We start from the raw sequence: 23,982 nt of genomic DNA, 5'->3' as shown, positions 1-23,982 counted from the left end.
AGTCGCAGAATTTGTTGTTGAAGCACTGACTTATAGTTAAACACGATACAAACATATATACACTTACGGCGACCTAGCTCACCCAAGCCTCGACTCCGTTTCGTTCCGTCGTACTCACGTACGTCTCCTGGGTAGGTAACTCACGTCTCTCCTCTGGGTAATAACAAATTTGGGGTCTATTTATATCTTTTCGAAAACCGCCGGCGACATTTCCATCGACCCCCGGCAATCACCGTCTGGGTCTATGGGGTTAGGGTGCGCGCGGCTGGTTACATTACAATAAAACAATAACTTGCCTAGGTTAGAATATTTAGACAATTAGTCGCAAAGCCCTAATTAGCCCGCAGCCCTACGATACAACAGAAATATAAAAATAAATATTTTCTTTATCATCTCTTACAACATTCTCTTCAACACCCGAGCATGCGGCGTTTCAGGGTGAGTGTGCGTCGATGCCTGAGGTGTTATACCTCTCCCACACGGACGCGGATAAAAAACTACAAAGCAGGCGTGTTGACCAGCTCTGCAGCGATAGAAGCTGAGCAGCAACTCAAGAAGCGCAGCACCTACTGTCAAATAGTACGCACAACTTTGCATGCGTTTATTGACCTACCTAGCATGTAACGCCTGTATGATGATTTGTATGTGTGTTGACATGTTACACCGTGGTGCCAGTATATTACCTGCCGTGCATTGCATATACTGCGTGGTGACGATACCGCCCTGTGCACATGTAACGCGGTTGATCTTATCGATATACCGAGTTCATAGGGAGGCAGCAGGAGCGCGTCACTGATCTCACATGTGCATGTCGAACAGTTACGATTTGCTATTCACATTTCAATCTGCTCATCACTAGATTGTCCTTATATATATAGTATATATATATATATATATTATATATATATATATATATATAATGTATATAGTATATATACATGTATATATATATACACGTGTGTTTCATTCTAGTCACACCTGTCACTATCATTTCACGCACTTCACGAGCTAATAGTTTTGTTTGGCTCTTTTTGTTTAGGAAATGGGAGAGGTTGCCGGGTAACAGTGACGGCATGTGAGTATGTATGTGTGTCTGATATTACTGGCCACGTACGCTTCTTATTATCGCACACGTAGCTGCAGTGCGCATGCGCGTGGCCACTCGTCCGTAGACGCCGTCGTGAATTCGTCTTTGGTTATCTATATATACACGAATGCGGTTATAGTGCATGCGTGTGATCTGATTCTGTCGTGATGATTGTCGAATGCTTGTCGCATGCGTTTCGTGTGAACGGCGGACGACAGAATGCGACGGTGATTTCACCACGTTGGCCGATCTTCCGTGCCTTTCACGTGTATATTATGTTACCGTAGTCGGTCGTATTATTTTGTTTACGTGACGGTTTCACATACAGAGCTGGACGAATAGACAAAACACAGACGAAAATAGAGAAAAATAGACAAAAATAGACGAATAGACAAAACACAGACGAAAATAGAGAAAAATAGACAAAAATAGACGAATAGATAAAACACAGACGAAATTAGAGAAAAAAATAACAAAAAATAGACGAATAGACAAAACTGACGGACGAGCAGCCATATATTGTCACTGTCACGGACAAAACCAACGGGACGTGACATCTTACAGCAGGTTTCTCTGCCCTCCCCCCACTCGCCCACCCCACCCCTAAAACACCTATATCTCCTACCAGGCGACATAGAGTTAGTGCAACCCCCCAATCCCAAAATATACTACCAGACGACATCGAGTTATCGTTACTTAATGACGCTACTTAATTAGTGGTATCATTACTTAATGACGTTTCTTAATAGTTGTTATCTTACTTAATGAGTGACGCGGGTGTGTCGACCAGGAGAATTGTGCGATGCTGTCTCGCGCCGACAACTATTGCGTACTTGTAGAGCTGAGTACTCGCTCTCCACCTCGATTACTCGATGGGGTGAGCCCGAGAAGGTGGGCGGTGGGCCTAAGCGGAGAGGTGCGACCGGTACCAGTCTGCGTACTTGATCCCGACAAGAGCCCTCAATAAGCCCTATCACCAATATCTTTTTCGCAGCGAGAAGCCGCGACGAATATCCGACGATCATTCAACTCAATTCAGCATGAGAATGTTGCCTTTATGTTGGCGTATTCATACATAGAAATATTAGTGTAAATGTTAATGGGTGCGCTCACACCATAGCTATGCTGAAACCTTATGAGTTGCGTGTAAAAATATTTTTACGACCAAACGCACACCAAATCAACTATTTTCAATTCCCTAATCCTACTTGACCTAGGGTGCGATTACCGAGTTGCCGTGTGGGTTCGTGTGGGCTTGCGTGTGGGTTTGCGTGTGTGTTGCTGTGGGTCTTGCGAACTGACTTATGATCCCCCCAATATCTGCGATCCCCTGCTGTTACGAGTTGCTGGCGAGTGCGTTGTGATTGCGTGCAGAAACTTACGAAGTTGCGTTTGAGGTGCGTTCAAAACTTACAAGTTGCGTGATGGACCTGCCGTGCTAGGTATTCGTGCTAGTTGCGAATATTCTGGTCACGTGGTAAAAACCTGTATATTAACCTATAGTAATATATATGATTAATACATATATATTATAAAAATCTGTCTAAAAACCCACACTTCTTCTTCTTCTTCTTCTTTCTTCTTCTTCGTTCTTTTCTTCTTCTTCTTCGTCTTCTTCTCCCCTTTTGTCTTTATTCTTTCTGTTATGTGTTTGGAGTAGTGCTAAATTGACCAGTATTAAATTGATGTCCAAGTAACACAGATGTAGCTCTATGTGTGTCACCTCGGAGGTTCCACAACAACTGACAGCCGAATCTAGAAAGGCCCACTATTTATACCATTTCTGCAACACGCATGTAGTACGCACTAACACGCAACTTACACGCAACTAACTAGTTGGATACGCAGGGCATAGGTGGGGATACGCTGGAATACCGCGGACAATAGGTTGGGGTACGCTACGACACGAAACAAGACTCGAAACAGGGTCACGCAAACACGATCGCAACATGATCGCAACAGATACGCAACACCATTCGCAACATGTCCCTCACCCCAAAATACCTGGGACAATACCTAAAATTTGGACCTGCCGATCACTCTGCGTTGACATAACTTATGAGTGTACCTGTATGCGATCGTGTTGCGATCGTGTTTACCGTGCGTAGGTACCTGTTGCGTCCCTTGTTGCGTATAATGATGCGCAGCGCATTCCGTAGAGAATTAGTTGAACATGTCCAAAATTATTTGAACTCTCTGTCTCGTGTGTCTGCGCATCCCCTGCGGTGCTTGTTGCGTTACTATCAAACATACTAAAACCTATTAGTCTGCGTGTTGAGTTCGTTCGGAACTTTCATTGTGACCCACTATTTTTAATTGCTTCAACATACGCAACTGCGTTGATCCGCCTATGGTGTGAGGTCACCATAATGAAAGCAGCGACCGGGCAAGCGAATCAGAAAACGCGAACCATGTGCGGATGTCATAGAATAATTTATCATGTTCGCAGTCGCCATCTACGGTTTAAAAGCTTCGCTGCGGCGGTGACGCGGCCTGTGACGCACCGCGATATCAACATCGGCCGCTCTGACGTCCCCGCCGCCGCGGCGGTCGGCGTCAACCGCACATCAAGGCGGCGGCGCGTCGGGGGGGCGGCCCCGCCCAGCAAAGCGGGGACAGCGACGCGCGTGAGTCACGCCGAGCAAAGCATGTACAGCGGCTGTACTAGCGGCGGCGATCACAGAGAGGAGATTCGTCGACGTTGGGGGTGACGATAGATAGGCTACGTCACGGCTGTATGTCAAAGGATCAAACGCGCGGAATAGTAAACACGTTTTACGCTACGTGTAGCGCGCCCTCTAACGGCGGGTCTCGCCAGCGTATGGATATATATTATCTATATTATATCTACATTATATATTATCTATATACTATATGCTATCTATTATCTATATATATTTATTATATAAGAGGAGAGACGGGGAGATTGATGTAGATGTCCTGTGGGACGGAAGAGTGCGGAGGGAGAAGACGAGAACGGGGAGAAGGGTGCTCTGAGGAGAGAGAGAAGAGGAGACGAGAGAGACTGGGAGAGAGGAGAGAGAGATGAGAAAGAGAGATTGAGAGACGAGATGAGAGAGGAGAGAGAGAAGAGGAGAGAGAAGAGAGAGAGAGAATGGAGAGAGGAGAGAGTGGTGTTGACGCGTACATTCGGTGACAATATATAAAGATGCAGGCGTTGCTGAAAAATTCAATCTCAAGGCGCTCGGTTGCTCAAGCGGGTGATATCTATTACATAGCAGATACAAGGCGCACATTGCAAAATTTACAAAGTCCGTTTGTCTACTAGGTTTCCGGCCGGTTTCATATCGGTCAAAAAATATCGTGCTAAAATAATTGAACCGTGATCAACGACAGGAACGCTGCTTTTCTGACGTATTGTTGATTGACCGCTCGCGGTATGGAGCTGCTGTAGAAAAATTGCGGAATAGGAGTATTACATGCCGAGGAGGCGGAGGCGCGAAAGACACAGCAGACAGATATTGAACGGACGTCGTACATCCATAATCTCATGGCCACATCGGAGCGCTCAACTTCTTCAAATTCGGATTTCAGCGCGGGCGTTTCTAGTAAAGTGACGCGGTAAGGCAGCTGCTCCGGTTGCAGAACTGTTAACAAAAGGAGACGGTACACCCGGTAGAACGCGTTCTCTCTCTCTTTCTCTCTCTTCCTCTCTCTCTACTCTGTCTCTCGATCTCATCTCTCTCTCTCATCTTCGTTCGTCTCTCTCTTTCTTTCTCTCTCTCTCTCTTCACCTCTCCTCTCTCTCTCTCTCTCTCATCCTCTCTCTCTCTCTCTCTCGTTTCTCTCTCTCTCTCTTCCTCTCTCTCTCTCTCTCTCTCTCTCTCTCTCTGTCTCTCTAGCAGCGCATTCACATTGGACATGTGATCGTGCCGTGTTAAAGCCATTTCGATGTCAAAATTTGCCGATCAATACGGAGCCAAAAGATCTCACAATAATGGACTCTCTCGCGTTTTATGCTCGGCGCGAGATGAATTGTCGTCGGCAGCCAAAAATGAATGTTCATAACGGACCAGAACAAACGAAATTGTCGGTCGGCAGCCAAACGAATTTGTTGTGTCAGCGCAGCCAAAAATTGTATTGTCGTTCGTCGCGCGATCAAATTAATTGTCGTCGGCAGCCAAACGAATTGTCGTCGGCAGACAAACGAATTGTCGTCGGCAGCCAAACAGAACTCGTGGGAGAGAGAGACAACAGCTGTCGGCTGGCGCTAGGAGATATAAACACAATCGCGCATGTTGTACAAGCACTGCATGCTCATTAGTGATAAGAATGTCTGAATTCTATCGAAAGCCGATCACGAGATGCGAGTAAGAGATTCCTTTTCTCGCAACTGGTAGAGACAGCATTCGAAATAGATCGGCACTGGCCGCGATCGCAGTATCACGGTTATGAAAGTGAAACGTGTGTGGTGTGGTGTGCGTGCGTGCGGTGTGATGTGTGTGTGTGCTGTGATTTGTAGTGGTGTGTGTGTCGTGTGTGTGTGTGTGTGGTGGTACGCTAGTGATGTGTGTTTTTGATACTGTGTTTCCTGTGTTGCCGTGGCTGCGCGCCGCGTGGCGGCATGTGTTCGTGCTTGTGCGGCGGCGTGAGTGTGTCGCGTGGTCGGTGCGCATGTGTGTGCGTGCGTGAGCGTGTGCGTGCGTGCGCATGTGCGTGCGTGCGTGCGCATGTGCGTGCGTGCGTGCGTATGCGGCCTTTATGTCACCGCCACGTTAGCAGCTTCACTCACGCTGCGTAGACATTAGATAGCGTAGCACCCACCGGTCGTTAGCAGGTAATAGTCATAGCTGTATAGAAATAGTCATAGCGTCTGTATTTCCCATATATTGCACTGTCTAACAGCACCGACAACGCTGTGCTCTATTGCAGGTACGTCTTCACTATTGTCAGCTACCTCATAGGAGTATTTGTATTCGCCACAATCGTTGGTACGTATACGTATAAAGCTGTTAGCGTGTGCATCGACTACCTTTATATATACACGGTCGTATTAGGAAGCTTGGGAATGAATGTCAAAATATGTCATAGACTATCGCTAGTTCTCTTTGACCCCTATATCCATCAATCTGTTACTCTTTCGCAGTCGCTGCCTTTCTTTTGCTCTCCTACTCTCAATCTCTCTTGTTCCTTCTCTCGCTCTATCTATCTCCATGCCACCACACCCGCTCTATCTCTCCCCTTCTTTTTACTTCACTTCTTTCTTACATATTGCTCTCTCTTTCCCATTCATCTCGTTTCCGCGCTTTCGTGTTTCCTTGTGCTATTTAATCTAAAGGTTTTGTCGGCGCCGAGGAGAACACACAGGCACAGCAATGCCGTGCCAATAAGCCCTTCCCGCGTCGTGTAGTCAATATGAGAACGCGGCTTTTTTTATGACACGGTCGAGCCAGGCTCTAGACGTATTCGTCGCCATGTGCAAACAAGCATAATGAACTCTTGTCAACTGTATGGTGCTCGCAAGTGGGCAAGGCGGCTTCCGATATCACCATTCATTATTCGCTGCCAACGCACACAGACACGACAGAGTCCGCGCTCCCTCCCCTTCATGACGACGGCAGGGCTTCGGATAAATGCAGACTCGTCAGCGGGCACGGCTTCCTGATTAAGTCAAGAGGCTGGCAATTCCCTCTCTGTCTGTCTGTGTGCCTGTCTGTATATCTCTCCCTTCCTTTCGCTCGCTCACCCCTCTGCCTATCTATTTATATTTATCTATCTGCCCATCTCGATCGCTCTCGCTATATATATATATATACATTTGCTTGCTAGCCAGCAAATGATGCTATACATAGTCCAGTCATAAAGTGCCAAATAAGGCCTCTACCGGGAAATCGAGTGAAACAAGCTGGATTCTTTACTAATGTGTTGGTATTGGTCCATATAAACCTCCCAAAAAAGTTACAAAATTTTCGTTGGTCGGAAACTTTTTGACGGGCCACGCCCTTTTTCCGATTTTCGCGATTATAGAAAAATTTTGTAAATCTTACCTAAACACTTTATAGTCATCTTATACATGTTAATAGGGGCATTTTAGGGCGGGGAGTCGATTCCAAAAGTCAGTTTATTCATAAATTGAACAGTTAAGGCTTAATTGACCAATTAAGCTCAATTAAGCTCTAATTTTATATAGATCTCTCTATATTACTTTAATATCACTCTTGAATTATTATAAGATTTATTATAATAAAATACAGACTATAGTGTGCAAAAGTACACTCAGTACAGTATATGCTTGCTTCCCCACCGCCCCGTAGCTATGCTTTAAAAAATCTAAAAATCGTAGACTGTCAGTTCTACGATTGACTCGGAGCTGATCTTTCAACGATTGGTGTTAATCTGTACTGATGAAGAGGTAGAGGAAGCATTCGGATTTGATCTTGCCCATTTTCCACCCTCGATCTGCAACGATAACGGTACCCTAAGAACTGTCGCCAAAGCTGACCTGGGCAGCATTATAAAGCAGACAACGGTGTGTGGTGTGATGCCAGAGAAGCTGAAGATAGTAGTAGATGGGACTCTGCTCTTCTACACTGTGCCGTGGGAGAAAGGGACAACCTACGGAGAAGTTGTGCAGTGCTATATCACCTATGTTAAGAAGCACTTTCCCCATCCCGAAGACACTTACATCATCTTTGATGGATACCTGCAGGCTGCAACCCAGTACTAAGGATACACACAACAAGATGCCCGGTATCATCTCTAGAAATAGACATAGCGGTTGACAATGTTGTGGACTGTAAGCGGGAGCTGCTGCTCTCGAATCCAAAAAACAAACACAAGTTCATTGGCTTGTTGATGGAGGGGCTAGAAGTGGAGCTCTACCACGTTAGCCAGTGTGTAGCTGATGCAGACTCATATTTTGTACGAAAAGCAATGGAGCTCTCTGAGATAAGCCATGTGTGTGTGGTCGCTGAGGACACTGACATCTTACTAGTTATGATGCTCCACCACATGCGCTCCCCTAAGTACTGCGTATATCTGAAACAATCGGGGAACACCGTGCTGGATATCGGATCTCTTGCCCAAGCCCTCCCCGAGCCTACACTCAACTATGGTTGAGATGTCAGTACAAATACATGTACAATCATGCTTACACGTAACACTTTGTTTGGCAAGCACACAGTGAAATACAGACACGCACGCACGCACGCACACGCACGCACGCACGCACACACACACAAATGTTTTATTGTATGCTATGTAGAAACTACTGGTTGATGATACGGACTCCAAAGTTAGAATATAGATAGATCTGAATGCGCTGGTAGGTCGGGCGACTGATTAACCACTTGGCTGCGTAGCACGTAATATTACGTGCTTCGCATGTTGGCCCTACTGTGTGCGGACGGGACCAGGTAATATTGCGTGGTTGTGATCGCTTATTTCTACGCATGTTTGCACTCTGTGCGGACGACGTAATATTACGTGCTTGTGATCGGACCGCTTGTGACAGCTCGCTGTTCACGACACCCATACACTACAGCATTGCAGACTTCCAAAAAAAATATCTGCTCTGATGAAATTCAACTTGTACATCTCATATGGGAAACTATGGCCAAATAGCTACTGAATATTTAACTTCATTATTACATGGTTATTTCTACTTACATTATGGGGCTTACAAAAATCTCAGACACAGACGCAGAACACAAATACAGAATTCACAGAACGAAAACAAAACAGCGCCCCCTATTTTCAGGCAAATGTTTACGTTTTTTGTTGTTTTTTTGTTATTTTTAAGCCGTTTTTACGGTTTTCAACCGAGTATAGTTTAGAACCCGTCCCGTTTACTCATCGATCTCTTCTGTGAATTTGGCGCTATTTGGATCCAAACTGACGAAGCCTTTCATTAACATACATACATACAACATTCGCCAAATTATAGTAAGACTAGCTGAAACCCGCGCTACGCGCGGGCTTAGTAACTGTGATGCATGTGTTACCAGTACAGTAGTGTTATGTGTAAGGTGTTATATGGAGTTTAGTTGTTGCACATGTTTTTTTTTTATGGTTGAGATGTCAATACAAATACATGTACAATCATGCTTACACGTAACACATTAAAGGGAACGTAGCCTCTAGGATTTTACTGCATACAACTGTACTTACTGTATAACAAATCGTCGATACCCACACGTATTTGTTACCAGATACCTAATTTAATCGTTATAATTAATCACACATCAACGCTACGAAATTTGAACGGCGCCATGACACCCACGACCGTGCTGCCACCCCGAAAAAGTTACGTATTTGACCATTTATTTTGCACGTTACAGACCGAGGGCTAATCACAAAAGTGCAATTATATTTATACCTTAGCGAGAAAGGCACTACGGAAGATGAAAAGCGAGAAGAAGATGACAGCGGTTGAGAAAATAACAGAGAGAGGATTGATATATTGATAGGTTCATAGTAAGCAGTGCGTTGAAATTGCAGGTCAAGTAGGAAACATCATAACAAACCGTAACGCAAATCGGCTGGAGTTCGAACGTCTACTGGTAAGTCACAAATACAGTACTAGTAGCTTATAGATTGCGGTCGAGGTTTGCACTGCACCTTAGCTAAAGCTACCACTTACTGCGTTCTCTATTCCTTGACTCGAAGGCAATATTTCGCCCAAAAAGTCTTTGATTCGGCGCTAAGATTTTTGTAACGTTCTCCACTCTCTCGGCTGTTAACCCAACGTCCACCGCCCTATGTAAGACTCGTTAAGAGACACTAGAGATTTTTTCGAGTCGCTACCCCTCGACCAATCCACCATGCGCGATCGTTCTGTGAGCTAACTCGCAGTAGCGTAGTTTCGCTGGGCGGGAGAGATGCGCAAGATATCCCCACCACGGCAAAAAATGCATCACCTTCAATGCATCAATTTCTTCCTCATAAAAACCTAATCCGTCTGGACCATATTACTCGACCAACACCCAATTAAAAGACGCGTTCCCAAGAGACTATGTCTATTCAAACTCTTGTCACCATAAGCGTCTGCTTTTTTTTGTAAAAATTCCCCGCCTGACTGTGCGCTCGCAGTTTTTCACTTGCTGCGGATTTCACCGTATAGATTGATCATTCTGCGTAGGTTTAATTAATTCGGAAAGGGCTTTGCTAGTAGGCTCGCCTCATCACTCACGATGTAGCGTCGCTAGTCTTAGAGATGCTTCACTCGTTGCGTGCAAGGAACTAAATATAACAAGGAGAGGAAGCGCCGCCATATCTGGCCCAAATTTGGGTTCGACAGAGACCCTAGAACAGATTAGTGTTCTATTGTCTCTGGGTTCGGTCTGCACAGCCGTTTCAGTTGATTATGGTCCATAGATGGCGCCCCTGAGGCGAAAAGCGCACAGCCAATCCGCTTCCTCTCCTTGTTATATTTAGCTACTTGGTTGCGTCGTGCACGTTGCGCCGACACACCGCTAGGTGACGCTGCACGCTGCACGAGCGTATTATATACGCGCGAAATCGTCTCAGCGTCGCATTCGTCTCACTCTCTATCTCTCTATATATTATGTTTCTCTCCTTTTCTCTGTCTTTCTTTTTCTCTCTCTCTCTTTTTGCTCTCTATCTTTATCCCTCTCTCTCTCTTTGCTCTCCATCTCTATCCCTCTCTCTATCTATCTCAATATCTATCTATCTTGATCTTCCTCTCTCTCCCTTCTCACTCTCTTTCGCTCTTTAATCTTCTCTCTCTCTTATGCTATCCCTCTCTCTTTTCTCGTACTACCTATACCCTCCTCTCCTTTAGTCTTTTCTCTATCACTCTCTCTCTCTCTCGTCTGTTCAAAATGACCGCACTAAGGCGTATATGCGCGCGCTCATATTTCTATGCAAAGTGTATACAGAGATGAAGACATAGAAGAAATGATACGCACCACGCACACACGCACGCATACACATGCACGCATGCACGCGTACCTCCAGACACTAATCTGTTGATCTGTCGATATAATGCCTTATATAAGTATATGTGTACACGCATATGCAAACATTGGTATAAAGCTTTCGCTAGCGTAAAATAATATTTTGAATAACGGTTAAATAATATTTTAATAATGTGAAATAAGAATATATATATATATGCTTTAACCGGCAGGATGGTGCGAAACAGTACATGCGGAATCATTCCGTACCGATGGACATGCAGAAGCGAGTTATGAGATGGTACATCTACTCCTGGTCAAGGTAAGCACAGGTCACTGTTGGTCAAGCTAAACACCGCTCGGTCTTGGTATAAGTAACTAGCCACAAGTCAAGGTAACCATTGGTCAAGGTAATCTCTGCAATGCGCCACCACCGCCGCCCCCGCTACCACTACAACCACAGCCACCACCACTACCACCACCACCACCGCCGCCGCCGCCGCCACCGCCGCCGCCGCCACCGCCATCATCAAAACAATACGAAAATAACAGCAGCAACAAATTAATAACAACCAAATATAAATAAAAACTAAAAATAAATAAATAGTGATAACAAACAGTAATATAAGAAATCAGAGCTGTGTCTACGTAGGCCCTGCATCTCCTCCCCACATTCATGCACTGCATACGCGAAAAGGCGTCTCTCGGCGGCGACACTATAGAAACTGCATTCAGAATGATCGAGCGCTCTGCAGAATGACTGACGCTGCATCTAAGCTTATAGCATCGATAAAACGATTTAGGCTAATTCTGGATTCTCGCTATTGAGCTTCTTTTGACGCTGCTGCGCGCGACGGCCACGATAAGAATAAATAATAAATAATATGTAAAGAGAAGGCATCGGTGAAGATTAACTTTGCAGAATGCTGTAAAGTGAAAGCTTCACGATTCACCGCGTAAAACTGCGCCGAGAGATTCTCGAACTGTACTCAAACCGCTGCCGTGTGAGTGGGGAAAAAGACTTACGGCTTTAAACAATACTCCGATGCAGTGTTGACAGTGCGCATGCGCGGTTGATACGAGCTCACCCTTGGCTATTGCGACCATATCGCGAGTTGCAGCCGTTTGCAGAAGCATAATTATGCAAATTCTTTGCTAAAATTAACATAACCTTATATGCTGCTCATTTCGAAAGTGTGGGGGTGTTTCAGCGTTTCAGCTTATTCGGCGCATGCGCGCGACAATTACTAACTCGAGAGTTTGGAATCAGTGCCCGGTAGAAATGTAGTTACGAAGACTCAGCCGGCGCGAATTATTGTTAAAATGGCGCTACTCTCAAAAGTTCGAGGTTTAATACTTGCTTAACGGCCATGAGGACTCATCATTACTCGAGGTAATTTCGAACTTTGGTCGGTATCATTGGACCTTTAGACGTTTAACCGCTGGCGATGTGTCTTCAAGAAACACAATTCGTAAAGCAATTTTCTGAGGCGAAGTGCGAGAAGGATAAATGAGGAAACGCTCGCGGCTCACCACCGGAGATAATAGCTAGAGCTAATACTCTACGAATCGTAACTTCACCCTCGTTTGTTTTCCGATGGCATCGTTCGTAGGCACTACTAGGTTTAACGCAGCTATGTAGTGTCGTGAGTAGTTTTCTCGTGCATTTTTCTTGCATATTTCTTGCCTGTTCCTCAGTGGAGAAGCACTCGATCACGCGAGTCGTCGTGTTATGTCGCTTTCTCCCTCCTAGCTACCTGTTCTCATGACTATATATATCCAACGACGTAGAATAACGATGTTAAGAAGCTTCATCGAGCCCTATAATTTTCTTTGAATCAATATTTCTTTAAATCAATATTTAAAGAAAACAACATGAGTTCGATTATTATTGATTTCTCCGGCATATTTACAATGTATATATTTGCCGAGTGTTTTATTGTCGATGCACACCCACGGTTACGTAATGTATGTTTACTGTTTAGACTAATGCAGAGAACAAACATGGAGCGAATGATGGATAGTCATTATATCAATTAATAGAAAAAAGCTCCTCCTCTTTCCATGTTATTCCACGAATTAACATGCCGATATATGCAAATATTACAAAAGGAATCTACAAACAGTTCGAACAGATCTTGTTATGTTAACACTGGAGGCCAATTAAAATGCAGCCGTCATTTGAAGCACATGCGTGCATCACAAACACGCTCTATTTCTGAACATCAAATTAGTTTTATATGATGGGAGGAGGATTGGCGATTAATATTCCCGTATTTGACGCATGTTAAATCGACCATGCAGTTGGCATCAGTTTAAAACTGAGAAAGAATTCAGCTGAAGAATCGATTAGAAACTGAGAAAGAATTCAACTAGGGTAATAAACGCGTCCAACTCAAGCGTGTGGAAACGAAACGCAGTTTTCGTCGCGTAAACCATAGGAGTAGACGCGGAAGCAGAGTTTGGGTTGGGTTGGATATTAATATGTGTGACGTAAGATTTCTGCGTTTCGCTGACAGACGCTCCGCTGATGTGCGATCGGTTGGCTACTCGGAGCTGTTCACGCTGTCACGTGAGGATGTGCTAGCCGCCATGAGAGATTACCCCGAAGCTGAGGTAAGATTAATTAACCACCTCTACCGAACCTTTACACCTGTCTCCGCATTTTCTCTTCCGCCCCTGCACACAAACGCGCACGCGCGCGCACGCGCACGCGCGCGCACACACACACACACACACACACACACACACACACACACACACACACACACACACACACACGCACACACACCCTGTCGTCCCGTGTCGCTTTCTCCCTTACTCTCTTTCTCTCTGCTAATCTCCCTGGCTTCCTTTCACCTCTCTATCTTGTTCGCTTTCTCTCCCTCCCTCTCTCTCTCTCTCTCTCTCTCTCTCTCTTGCTTCCTCTCACCTCTCTATCTTATTCTCTCTCTCTCTCTCTCTCTCTCTCTCTCTCGCTTCCTCTCCGTCGCCTCGCTATCTTGTTCTCTGTCTCCCCCGATTTTTCCCTCTCTCTCGCTTTCTCTCACCGCTTTATCTATTTCTCTCGCTCTTTTTTTCTTTCCTTCCTGTTCGATCAGCCTCACTTCCTCTACATCTCCTGTCTCTCTTTCGCGCAGAATAATTTCACTTCGCTTCCGCGCGCTCTCATCTGACTCGATCCGTTTTCTCTCTCTGGCGCGCGCGGCCTTTCGCTCTCTCTCCTTAGTTCTCTCGCTCTCATTCTCTCTCTCTCCCCCTTCTCTATGCGTAACCATGTTCTTGTTCCCGCATCTTTTCTTATTTGTCTATCGTCTACGGTTCTACAGCGATGCTTTTACTTTGTATTTATTGGGCAAACAAATCACTTGCTTTTCGGCGGCTTGCGGTTTCCTTTCCATGCTCGGTGTTCAATCATGTTGGTCCTCGGCGCACTAGCAAATTACAGCGTAGAATGCACTTTAATAAGTAAACCCACTTCGACTGCATGCGCGTTAACGTTGCAATTCGAGAAAAATCGAATAGGCAGTTGGCCATAAATACTGAGTAAACATTCAACGTAATCCGAGATTGATGCTTGTTGGCCACACGGGCTGTACGCTTGCATGGATGTGTCGGAACGAGAACAGCCGTCGTTAAAACGTACTGTTACGGCCGACGTCATGTCCGTAAGAGCACGCTCGCTGTCGGCAGCTCTAGTATCAACGCGCGCGCGACGCATGCGGTTCGATAGTCGTTGCCGACACACGTCGCGGCCAATATTTGCCGAGGCGTGTGTCGTGCTCGGCTTCCTCTCGAAAGACGCGAGATGCAACGTGTGCGGATGATGTTGCAGAAAATGGATCGTGTTCTCCGTCTGCGCGCAACTTTTCGCAACTTGGTGAACGACGTAAACCCGGAGTTACTGTAATGGTGTTTAGGATCGCGTGGCTATCGTGCGTGCATACGGCAACGCCGTCGTCCATCTCTCTACCCTTCACCTTCTCTCTCTCTCTTTCTCTCTCTCTCTCTCTCTCTCTCTCTCTCTCTCTCAATCTCTCTCGCTCTCTCTCTCTATGTCACAAACATGCACACACTCTCCCCCTATATATATATATCTCTCTCTCTCGCTCTTCCTTCCTCCCTCTTTCTCTCTCGTCTGCTTGCCAGCACGTGTGCGACTGTAAGAAACGGCTGCGTGCTTGTTTGCTTGAATGTTGCCGACGACCGTTGCTTCAACAAACGTCGAGAGCGCTGTGTCATGGCCGCCGTCGGCTACGCAGAGTTACTTCGACGGTCGGCGCCCGAGTTTTCCTGTTATCGAAACTAATATTCCTTCACATCGCCACATAATGATGACACGCGGCGGGCAGAGGAAGAGAAAATTGCGAAGTATAATCAGAAATAGAACACCGTCCCCCGCTCTCGTTATTATCTGCGTGCGCCCTCATGATCAGCTGGCAATACGACACTGCTCACGGCTAGATAACAGACAGGAATGAATAAGGCCTTTGTTAGAGAGAGAGAAAAAGAGAGCGCGAGAGAGAGAGCGAGAGGGGAGAGAGAGATAGGGAGAGAGAGAGAGAGAGAGAGAGAGAGAGAGAGAGAGATCGTCTCTGCGCTTTCACTGATCGGTCTTTGCGCTTTCTCGCTGCTACTGTTCGCGTTGTTTTTCGTCTGTGCCACAGGGAGGACGGCACGCTGCTCCGACAGATGAGCGCAGGAGACTTCTTCGGTGAGATCGGCATTCTGAATCTTGACGGTGGACTGAACAGGTAGGCGGCCGCTCGCGAGAAACCGCGAGAGTCGCGTCGAGTGATCTCACGTGGACGACGTATTCGCGCACCCTTTTTTCGCGACGACGTTTGGCGAACGTTTGCGGTTTCTGTCTGACTGGCTGAGCGATTTGTCTACCAAATGCGCCTCTGCATTGAGCAAGGTTGTCTAACCACGGCAATATCCCAATTTTAAACGGGTTAATTGACATGCTTGAGATCTGATCAGTTGTAGGCAGATGACCGCATATGTCGGCGAAAAGGTACATATATACACGCACACACACACGCACACGCATACGCACGCACACACTCACGCACACATACAACACACACACACACACACACACACACACACACATGAATTCCGCATCGCTCTATAATAACACAGCGGAAGAACATGTACATGTGAGGTTGAGCTATAACTTTATTTACGCTCTGCCGGTTTACAGGAAGCCAGTTTTGTACTACTAATGAGCTCACTCTTACGTTTCTAGCAGGGTAAATAATTGCGAGGCGTTAATGAAGGCCGTGACCCACCTAGCCCTTTATAGCATACATGCGAATTCACTCGCCTATGAGGTCCGTTTGCAACGGAAGCGCTATATTTCTATGATGACTAACCCACAATGAACGTCATATTAGTGAGTAGTAGTATAAGGAGTTATGAAGTTAGTTAGCATGAGTCATGCTATAGTTTATTTGCCAAATCAGTCAAAGCTAACTCAGTTATGATATAATTGTAATAGAAAAAGCCATAGTACTGAAGCATATGTTCTACACGCGTTGTTTTTAGAAGCTAGAATAATAGGGTAATTAGTTTTATGGTAATAGCAGCACAGCGTGGTGATTTTCCGGGAGCTGCGTATTTAATAATTAATTCGTAGACTAGCCGGCGTGTTGATGTTTGTAGTGAAAATTTATTTTGAGCATTACTAGTCATCTAACAATAGGCTGTTAATCGATAGACTCCAGACAATGTCTAGGATGAGAGAGACAGTTAAGATGGTAGCATGGGGTTACATAATGCGGGTATAAGTACTTTGCTTGAAGGAGAAGTTGGAAGGCGGTTGAAAGTCGTCGTGAATGGGGTCATGTTAAAATAATATTTATTTAGGTGAACACAACTCTATGGTATTCTGAATTTTCTATTTTAAATCCTAAAGTATTATATATATATATATATATATATATATATAGATATAATACCTACGCAACCTACGTAAATCACAGCACTTGTACTGGGCGTATGTAAATTTGTGGGGCTCGCAGCGCCGCCTATCGGCAGAGAGAAGTAGGTGATAATTAGAAGCACCTAACCTCTGCCCAGCTTCCCGGCGGCACACGACGTTATAGTTAGAGTCGTTACTTACAGGTTGTGTCGCAATGGGCGCGTACTATTCAGTGAACTCAACTCCCTCCCCATAAATAACACCCTTGAATTCCCTTCGGATATGACGGTTGATTACATGTACAGCCGGACCCGAAGCCGGGGTAAGTGGTAAAGCGAAGGTATGGGATAAGCAGCCCGCGGTCCATCTATGCATAATCATCAGCCACTTCACAGCGCGTGCATACGCGTGCACTTATATATATATATATATATATATATATATACGTCGCTGCTGAGATGAGCATCCCTTACTGAATTGTGATCGATCTGGAAGCGGCTTAGAGCATTCGCATGTCATTCCGAACAGATTTAACCGCTTCGCGACCACTGGGCAGCAGCCGGGCGGTCTCAAGCCGTTTACTTTTAGAAATCGATTCGTGATCAATTCTCATCTGAAAGCGATCAGTGCGAAATTACTAGTCATGTAAATGTTGGCGCAGTCAAAACGGAGAAAAAGGATTAAATGTCGATCAAAACGAGAACTGGGCGGAGATTATATACGTACGTGACTGCATGCATGCATGCAGCTTCCAGGAACGGTCAGTCGATGTCACATAACTTTCGCGTTCGTGTGTGTGTGTGTGTGTGTGTGTGTGTGTGTGTGTGTGTGTGTGTGTGTGTGTGTGCGTGTGTGTAGGTGTGTGTGTGTGGGGGGGGGGAGTGCAGGAACGTGTGCGTATGTGCGTGCATGCGTGTATGAGCGTTCGCGTGTACGTGTATGTGCGTATGAGTTTATCGGTGCGTTTGCGGTGCGTGTGCGTGCGCGCAGGGTGATGGTGTGCGTGCGTGCATGCACGCGCGCATGTTCTTGATGCTGCTTATCCTGAATCCCATTGTTTCTCCCGCCTCGCAGGATTTAGCGTCAGATGCATGCTAGCGCCGAATTTATATATATAGAGCCCGGGTTATCGCACATGTAGCGGAATACACTATGACAAAGTTTATTTCCATTTGAAAAATCTTTTTTTTTTACCACGTACAATGTTTTTTTGCTGCGCATATGAGATTATCGAAGATTTAATGCATTTAGTTCATTTCGAGAAATAATACCTCGATGTATTGGCTACATGATAACCAATGAATGATTTAAGTCATTAGTTAACATTTAATTATAGCTACTTTTATATAATATTCTTATTATTCAGTTTTTTTTAAGCAGCGGGATTACGAGAAACAAACAGAGACATGTCTAGCTCTAAAAAATATAGGACATATGTAAATGATCTCGGAAGTAAATATGATAAACTTCATTATAAGACGCATATATATATATATATATATATAATATATATATCGCAACAAAAATATATGCGCATAGTTAAAATCTGCAATTATCTCCCACTACGGAGGCGTTTAAAAGGAATGACAATACATCATCATCGAATTGTCAAGCATGGCGAGATGCTAAGCAAGCGATACATTACACTCATCAGAATATTTTTTGACATTTTACGACACGTCTGTGAGCCCGGATTCGAATTTGTGGACGAAACTATACGGTGCCTATACTGCCGACGATGGTTCCAGTCTATGACCATAAATAATATGAAGAAACTGGTGCTATAATTATAATTATTTATGTGCCTTGATAATGTGGGAATATCTACAGCTGCCCGAGATGGACTAACTGACTGCACTGACAGACCAGATTTGCCCGATCGACCGACCGACCGACCGACCGACCGACCGACCGACCGACCGACCGACCGACCGACCGACCGACCGTTTGGAATGAATGTCAAAAGATATGTCATAGGACTATCGCTAGTTCTCTTGACCATTATAATCCTGAATCTGTCTCTTTCGCAGTCGCGCAAGGCCTTTCTTTTGCCTCCCACTCTCACCGTCTCTTGTCCTTCTCTGCCCTATGCTATTCTCCATGCGCACCACACACCGCTCTACTGCTCCCTTCCTTTTTAGCATTCACTTCTTTCTTACATATTGTGCTCTCTGTCTTTCCCATTCATCCTCGTTTCCGGCGCTTTCATGTTTCCTTGTGCTATTTCAATCTAAAGGTTTTGTCGGCGCCGAGGAGACCACAGGCACAGCAATGCCGTGCCAATAACACCTTCCGCGCGCGTGTAGCTCAATATGAGAACGCGGCTTTTTTTTATGAACAGCCGGTCGAGCACAAGGCTCTAGACGTATTCGTCGCATGTCAAACAAGCATAATGAACTCTGTCAACTAGTAATGGTGGCTCGCAAAAGTGGGCCAAGGCGCTTCCGATTATCACCATTCATTATCGGCTGGCCAGACGCACAACCAGAACACGACAGACGTCCGCAGCTCCCTCCCTTCACGAACGACGGCAAGGCCTCGGATAAATGCAGTACTCGGCAGCGGCAGCGGCCTTCCTGATTTAAGTGCAAGACGGGCAATTCCCTCCTCTGTCTGTCTGTGTGCCTGTCTGTATATCCCTCTTCCTTTCGCTCGCATCTCACCCCTCTCTGCCTATCTATTTACTATTTATCTATCTTGCCCATCTCCGATCGCTCTCGCTATAGTATACTATACAATATATATATATATATATATATAATATATATAATATATATATATACTAAATATATATATATTTTGGCTGGTGGCCAGCAAGTTGATGCTATACATGCAACTGTAAGAAGAGACACTTGAATTGTAGCCGAGTAAAACAACCGAGCCCATGACCGGGGCCGCCGACACAACTCACTGTGCGACGGACGTTGACGCTGACACCTGCTGCCGCATGCAGCTCAATGAACCGCACTGAAGAGCGTGATATTGTTAGAGCAATCATCCGTGTCTGACATCAGTTATCGTCTCTATCACACCACGCCAACATGGTTGGCTTGAATTAATACGGCTCAAAAAGGAAAGAGAGAGAGAGAGCGAGGCAAGAAGAGAGAGAGAGAAGAAGAGAGAGAGAAAAGGAGAAAGAGAGAGAGAGAGAGATGAGAGAGAGAGAAAGAGAGAGAGAAAGAGATCAGAGAGAGAGAGAAGGAGAAAGAGAAAAGAAAGAGAGAAGAAGAGAACGACAATCCGAAAGCGGGAAGACAAGGGAGAGAGAGAGAGAAGAGAGAGAGAGAGAGAGAGAGAGAGAGAGAGAGAGAGAGAGAGAGAGAACGAAAGAGAGAAAGAGAGAGAGAGGAAGAGAGAGAGAGAGAGAGAGAAAGAGCGAGAGAGGAAGAAGAGAGAGAGAGAGAGAGAGAGAGAGGAGAGAGAGAGAGAGAGGATAAGGGGAAGAATGCGAAGACAAAGGCAGCTAGCGGAAGATGAAAAGCGAGAGAATGATGACAGCGGTTGAGAAAATAACAGAGAGAGGCATTAGATTATATTGATAGGTTTCATAAGTAAGGCAGTGCGTTGAAATGCAGGTCAAGTAGGAAACATCATAGACAATACGCGTAACGACTGACGACAAATCGCTGAAGTTCGAAGTCTAGTGGTAAGTCCACAAAATATCAGTACTAGTAGCTTATAGATTGCGGTCCGAGGTTTGAACTGCACCTTACTAAAGCTACCACACTTAACTGCGTTCTCTATTCGCTTGAACGTGCGAAGGCAATATTTGCGCCCGCGCCGAAAAAGTCTTTGATTCGCGCTAAGATTTTTGTAAACGTTCATCGGACATCTCATCCGGCTGTTAACCGCGCCCGAACGTCCACGCCCTATGTAAGACTCGTGTAAGAGACACTAGCAGTTTTTTCAGAGTCGCTACCCCTCCGACCAATCCACCATCGCGCGATCTGTTCTGTGAGCTAACATCGCAGTATCCCCTAGTTTCGCTGGGCGGGAGAGATCGCGCAAGATATCCCGCACGCCACGGGCAAAAAGCATGCACCTTCACATGCATCGCAATTCTTTCCTCATAAAAAACCTAATCCGTCTGGACCAATATTACTCGACACCAACACTCCAATTAAAAGACGCGTCCCCGAGACTATGGTCTATTCAATCTCTTGTCACTCATAAGCGTCTGCTTACTTTTTGTAAAAAATTCCCCGCCTGAACTGTGCGCATCGGCATGTTTTTGCACAGTTGCTGGCGGATTCACGCGTATAGATTGATCATTCTGCGTAGTCTTACATTAATTCGGAAAGGGCTTTGCTAGTAGGCTCGCCTCATCACTCACGATGTCAGGCTCGCTAGTCTTAGAGATGCTTCACTCGTTGCGTGCAAGGAACTAAATTATAACAAGCAGAGAAGGAACGCCGGCGCATATCTGGCCCAAAATTTTGGGTTCGACAGAGACCCTAGAACAGATTAGTGTTCTATTGTCTCTGGGTTTCGGTCTGCACAGCCGTTTCAGTTGATTATGGTCCATAGATGGCGCCCTGAGGCGAAAAGCGCACAGCCAATCCGCTTCCTCTCCTTGTTATATTAGCTATTGGTTGGGTCGTGCACGTTGCCGCGACACACCGCTAGGTGACGCTCCACGCTGCACGAGCGTATTATATACGCGCGAAATCGTCTCAACGTCGCATTCGTCTCACTCTATATCTCTCCTATATATTATGTTTCTCTCCTTCTCTCTGTCTTTCTTTTCTCTCTCTCTCTCTTGCTCTCCATCTCTTATCCCTCTCTCTCTCTTTGCTGTCCATCTCTATAACTCTCTCCATCTATCTCAATAGCTATCTATCTCGAATTCCTCTCTCTCCCTTCTCACTCTCTTTCGCTCTTTAATCTCTCTCTCTTCTTATGCTGATCCTCTCTCATTTTCTTCGTACTACCCTATACCCTCCTCTCTATTAGTCTTTTCTCTATCACTCTCTCTCTCTCTCTCGTCTGTTCAAAATGACCGCACTAAGGCGTATATGCGCGCGCTCATATTTCTATGGCAAAGTGTATACAGAGATGAAGACATAGAAGAAATGATACGCCACCACGCACACACGCACGCATACACATGCACGCATGCACGCGTACCTCCAGACACTAATCTGTTTGATGCTGTCGATAATATGCCTTATATAAGTGTACACACATATGCAAACATTGGTATAAAGGCTTTGCGCTAGCGCTAAAATAAATATTTGAATAACGGTTAAATATATATTTTAATAATGTGAAATAAAGAATATGTATATATGCTTTAACCGGGCAGGATGGTGCGAAAACAGTACATGCGGAATCATTCCGTACCATGGACATGCAGAAAGCGAGTTATGAGATGGTACATCTACTCCTGGTCAAGGTAAGCACAGGTCACTTGTTGTCAAGCTAAACACCGCTCGGTTCTTGGTATAAGTAACTTAGCCACAAGTCAAGGTAACCATTGGTCAAGGTAATCTCAAACGCCAGCCACCGCCCGCCCGCTACCACTACAACCACAGCAGCCATCCACCACTACCACCACACCACCGCCGCCGCCGCCGCCACCGCGCCGCCGCCACCGCCATCATCAAAACAAACTAGAAAATAACAGCAACAACAAATTATTAACAACCAAACATAAATATAAAACTAAAACTGAAATAAATAGTGATAACAAAACGTAATATAAGAAAGCAGAGCTGTGTCTACGTAAGGCCCTGCATCTCCTCCCCACATTCATAGCACTGGCATACGCGAAAAGGCGTTTCTCGGCGGCGACACTATAGAAGCTGCATTCAGAATGATCGAGCGCTCTGCAAGAATGACTGACGTGCCTCGCATCTAAGCTTATAGGCATCGATAAAAGGCGATTTAGCTAATTCTGGATTCTCGTATTGAGCTTCTTTTGACGCTGCCTGCGCGCGACGGCCAACGATAAGAATAAATAATAAATAATATGTAAGAGAAGGTATCGGTGAAGATTAACTTTGTAGAATGCTGTAAAGTGAAGCTTCACCGATTCACCGCGTAAAACTGCGCCGAGAGATTCTGCGAACTGTACTCAAACCGCTGCCGGTGTGAGTGGGGAAAAAGACTTGCGGCTTTAAACAATACTCGCGAGCAGTGTTGACAGTGCGCATGGCGCGGTTGATACGAGCTCACCCTTGGCTATTGCAACCATATCGCGAGTTGCAGCGCGTTTGCAGAAGCATAATTATGCAAATTCTTTGCTAAAATTAACAAATACCTTATCATGCTGCTCATTTCGAAAGTGTGGGGGTGTTTAGCGTTTCAGCTTATTCGCGCATGGCGCGCGATAATTACTAACTCGAGAGTTTGGAATCAGTGCCCGGTAGAAATGTAGTTACGAAGACTCAGCCCGGCGCGAATTATTTTAAAAATGGCGCTACTCTCAAAAGTTCGAGGTTTAATACTTGCTTAAAGCGCGCATGAGGACTCATCATACTCGAGGTAATTTCGAACTTTGGTCGGTATCAATTGGACCTTTAACGTTTAACCGCTGCGATGCGTCCTTCAAGAAACACAATTCGTAAAGCAATTTTCTAAAGGCCGAAGTGCGAGAAGGATAAATGAGGAAACGCTCGCGGCTCACCACCGACATAATAGCTAAAGCTAATACTCTACGAATCGTAAATTCACGCCGGTTTGTTTTCCAATGGCATCGTTCGTAGGCACTACTAGGTTTAACGCAAGCTATGTTAGTGTCGTGAGTAGTTTCCTCGTGCATTTTTCTTGCATATTTCTTGCCTGTTCCTCAGTGGAGAAGCACTCGATCACGCGAGTCGTCGTGTTATGTCGCTTTCTCCCTCCTAGCTACCTGTTCTCATGACTATATATATATATCCAACGACGTAGAATAACGATGTTAAGAAGCTTCATCGAGCCCTATAATTCCTACCAACATACGCACAGTGCGTAGTACACAGTACAAAATACACAGTAAACAGTAAACAGTAAACAGTACATAGTACATAGTACAAAGTACACAGTACACAGTAGACAGTACACAGTACACAGTACACAGTACACAGTACATAGTACATAGAAAGTAACAA

General features: G+C 45.4%; 1 protein-coding gene and 1 long non-coding RNA gene across 2 annotated transcripts in view; both read left to right on the top strand.

The window, feature by feature from the left end:
• The window catches only part of LOC106808987 (cyclic nucleotide-gated cation channel alpha-3-like), a 67,176-nt gene that overhangs the window by 25,816 nt on the left and 17,378 nt on the right, over nt 1-23,982 (top strand). Inside the window, exons 5-8 of the mRNA XM_014811925.1 lie at nt 5,177-5,197; nt 5,981-6,039; nt 9,548-9,609; nt 11,199-11,287. Of these exons, the coding sequence (XP_014667411.1) occupies nt 5,177-5,197; nt 5,981-6,039; nt 9,548-9,609; nt 11,199-11,287 (231 nt within the window). The remainder of the gene's footprint in view (nt 1-5,176; nt 5,198-5,980; nt 6,040-9,547; nt 9,610-11,198; nt 11,288-23,982) is intronic.
• LOC106808989 lies at nt 11,940-15,712 on the top strand. The gene is made up of 3 exons (XR_001393830.1): nt 11,940-11,950; nt 14,886-14,891; nt 15,633-15,712. It is a non-coding gene; the product is annotated as an uncharacterized LOC106808989 (long non-coding RNA).

Source organism: Priapulus caudatus, unplaced genomic scaffold, assembly GCF_000485595.1.
Source record: "Priapulus caudatus unplaced genomic scaffold, Priapulus_caudatus-5.0.1 Scaffold320, whole genome shotgun sequence".
NCBI classification, from domain to species: Eukaryota; Metazoa; Priapulida; class Priapulimorpha; order Priapulimorphida; family Priapulidae; genus Priapulus; species Priapulus caudatus.
The sequence above is the reverse complement of the archived record's forward strand: the minus strand, read 5'-3'. Positions and strand labels throughout refer to the sequence as shown.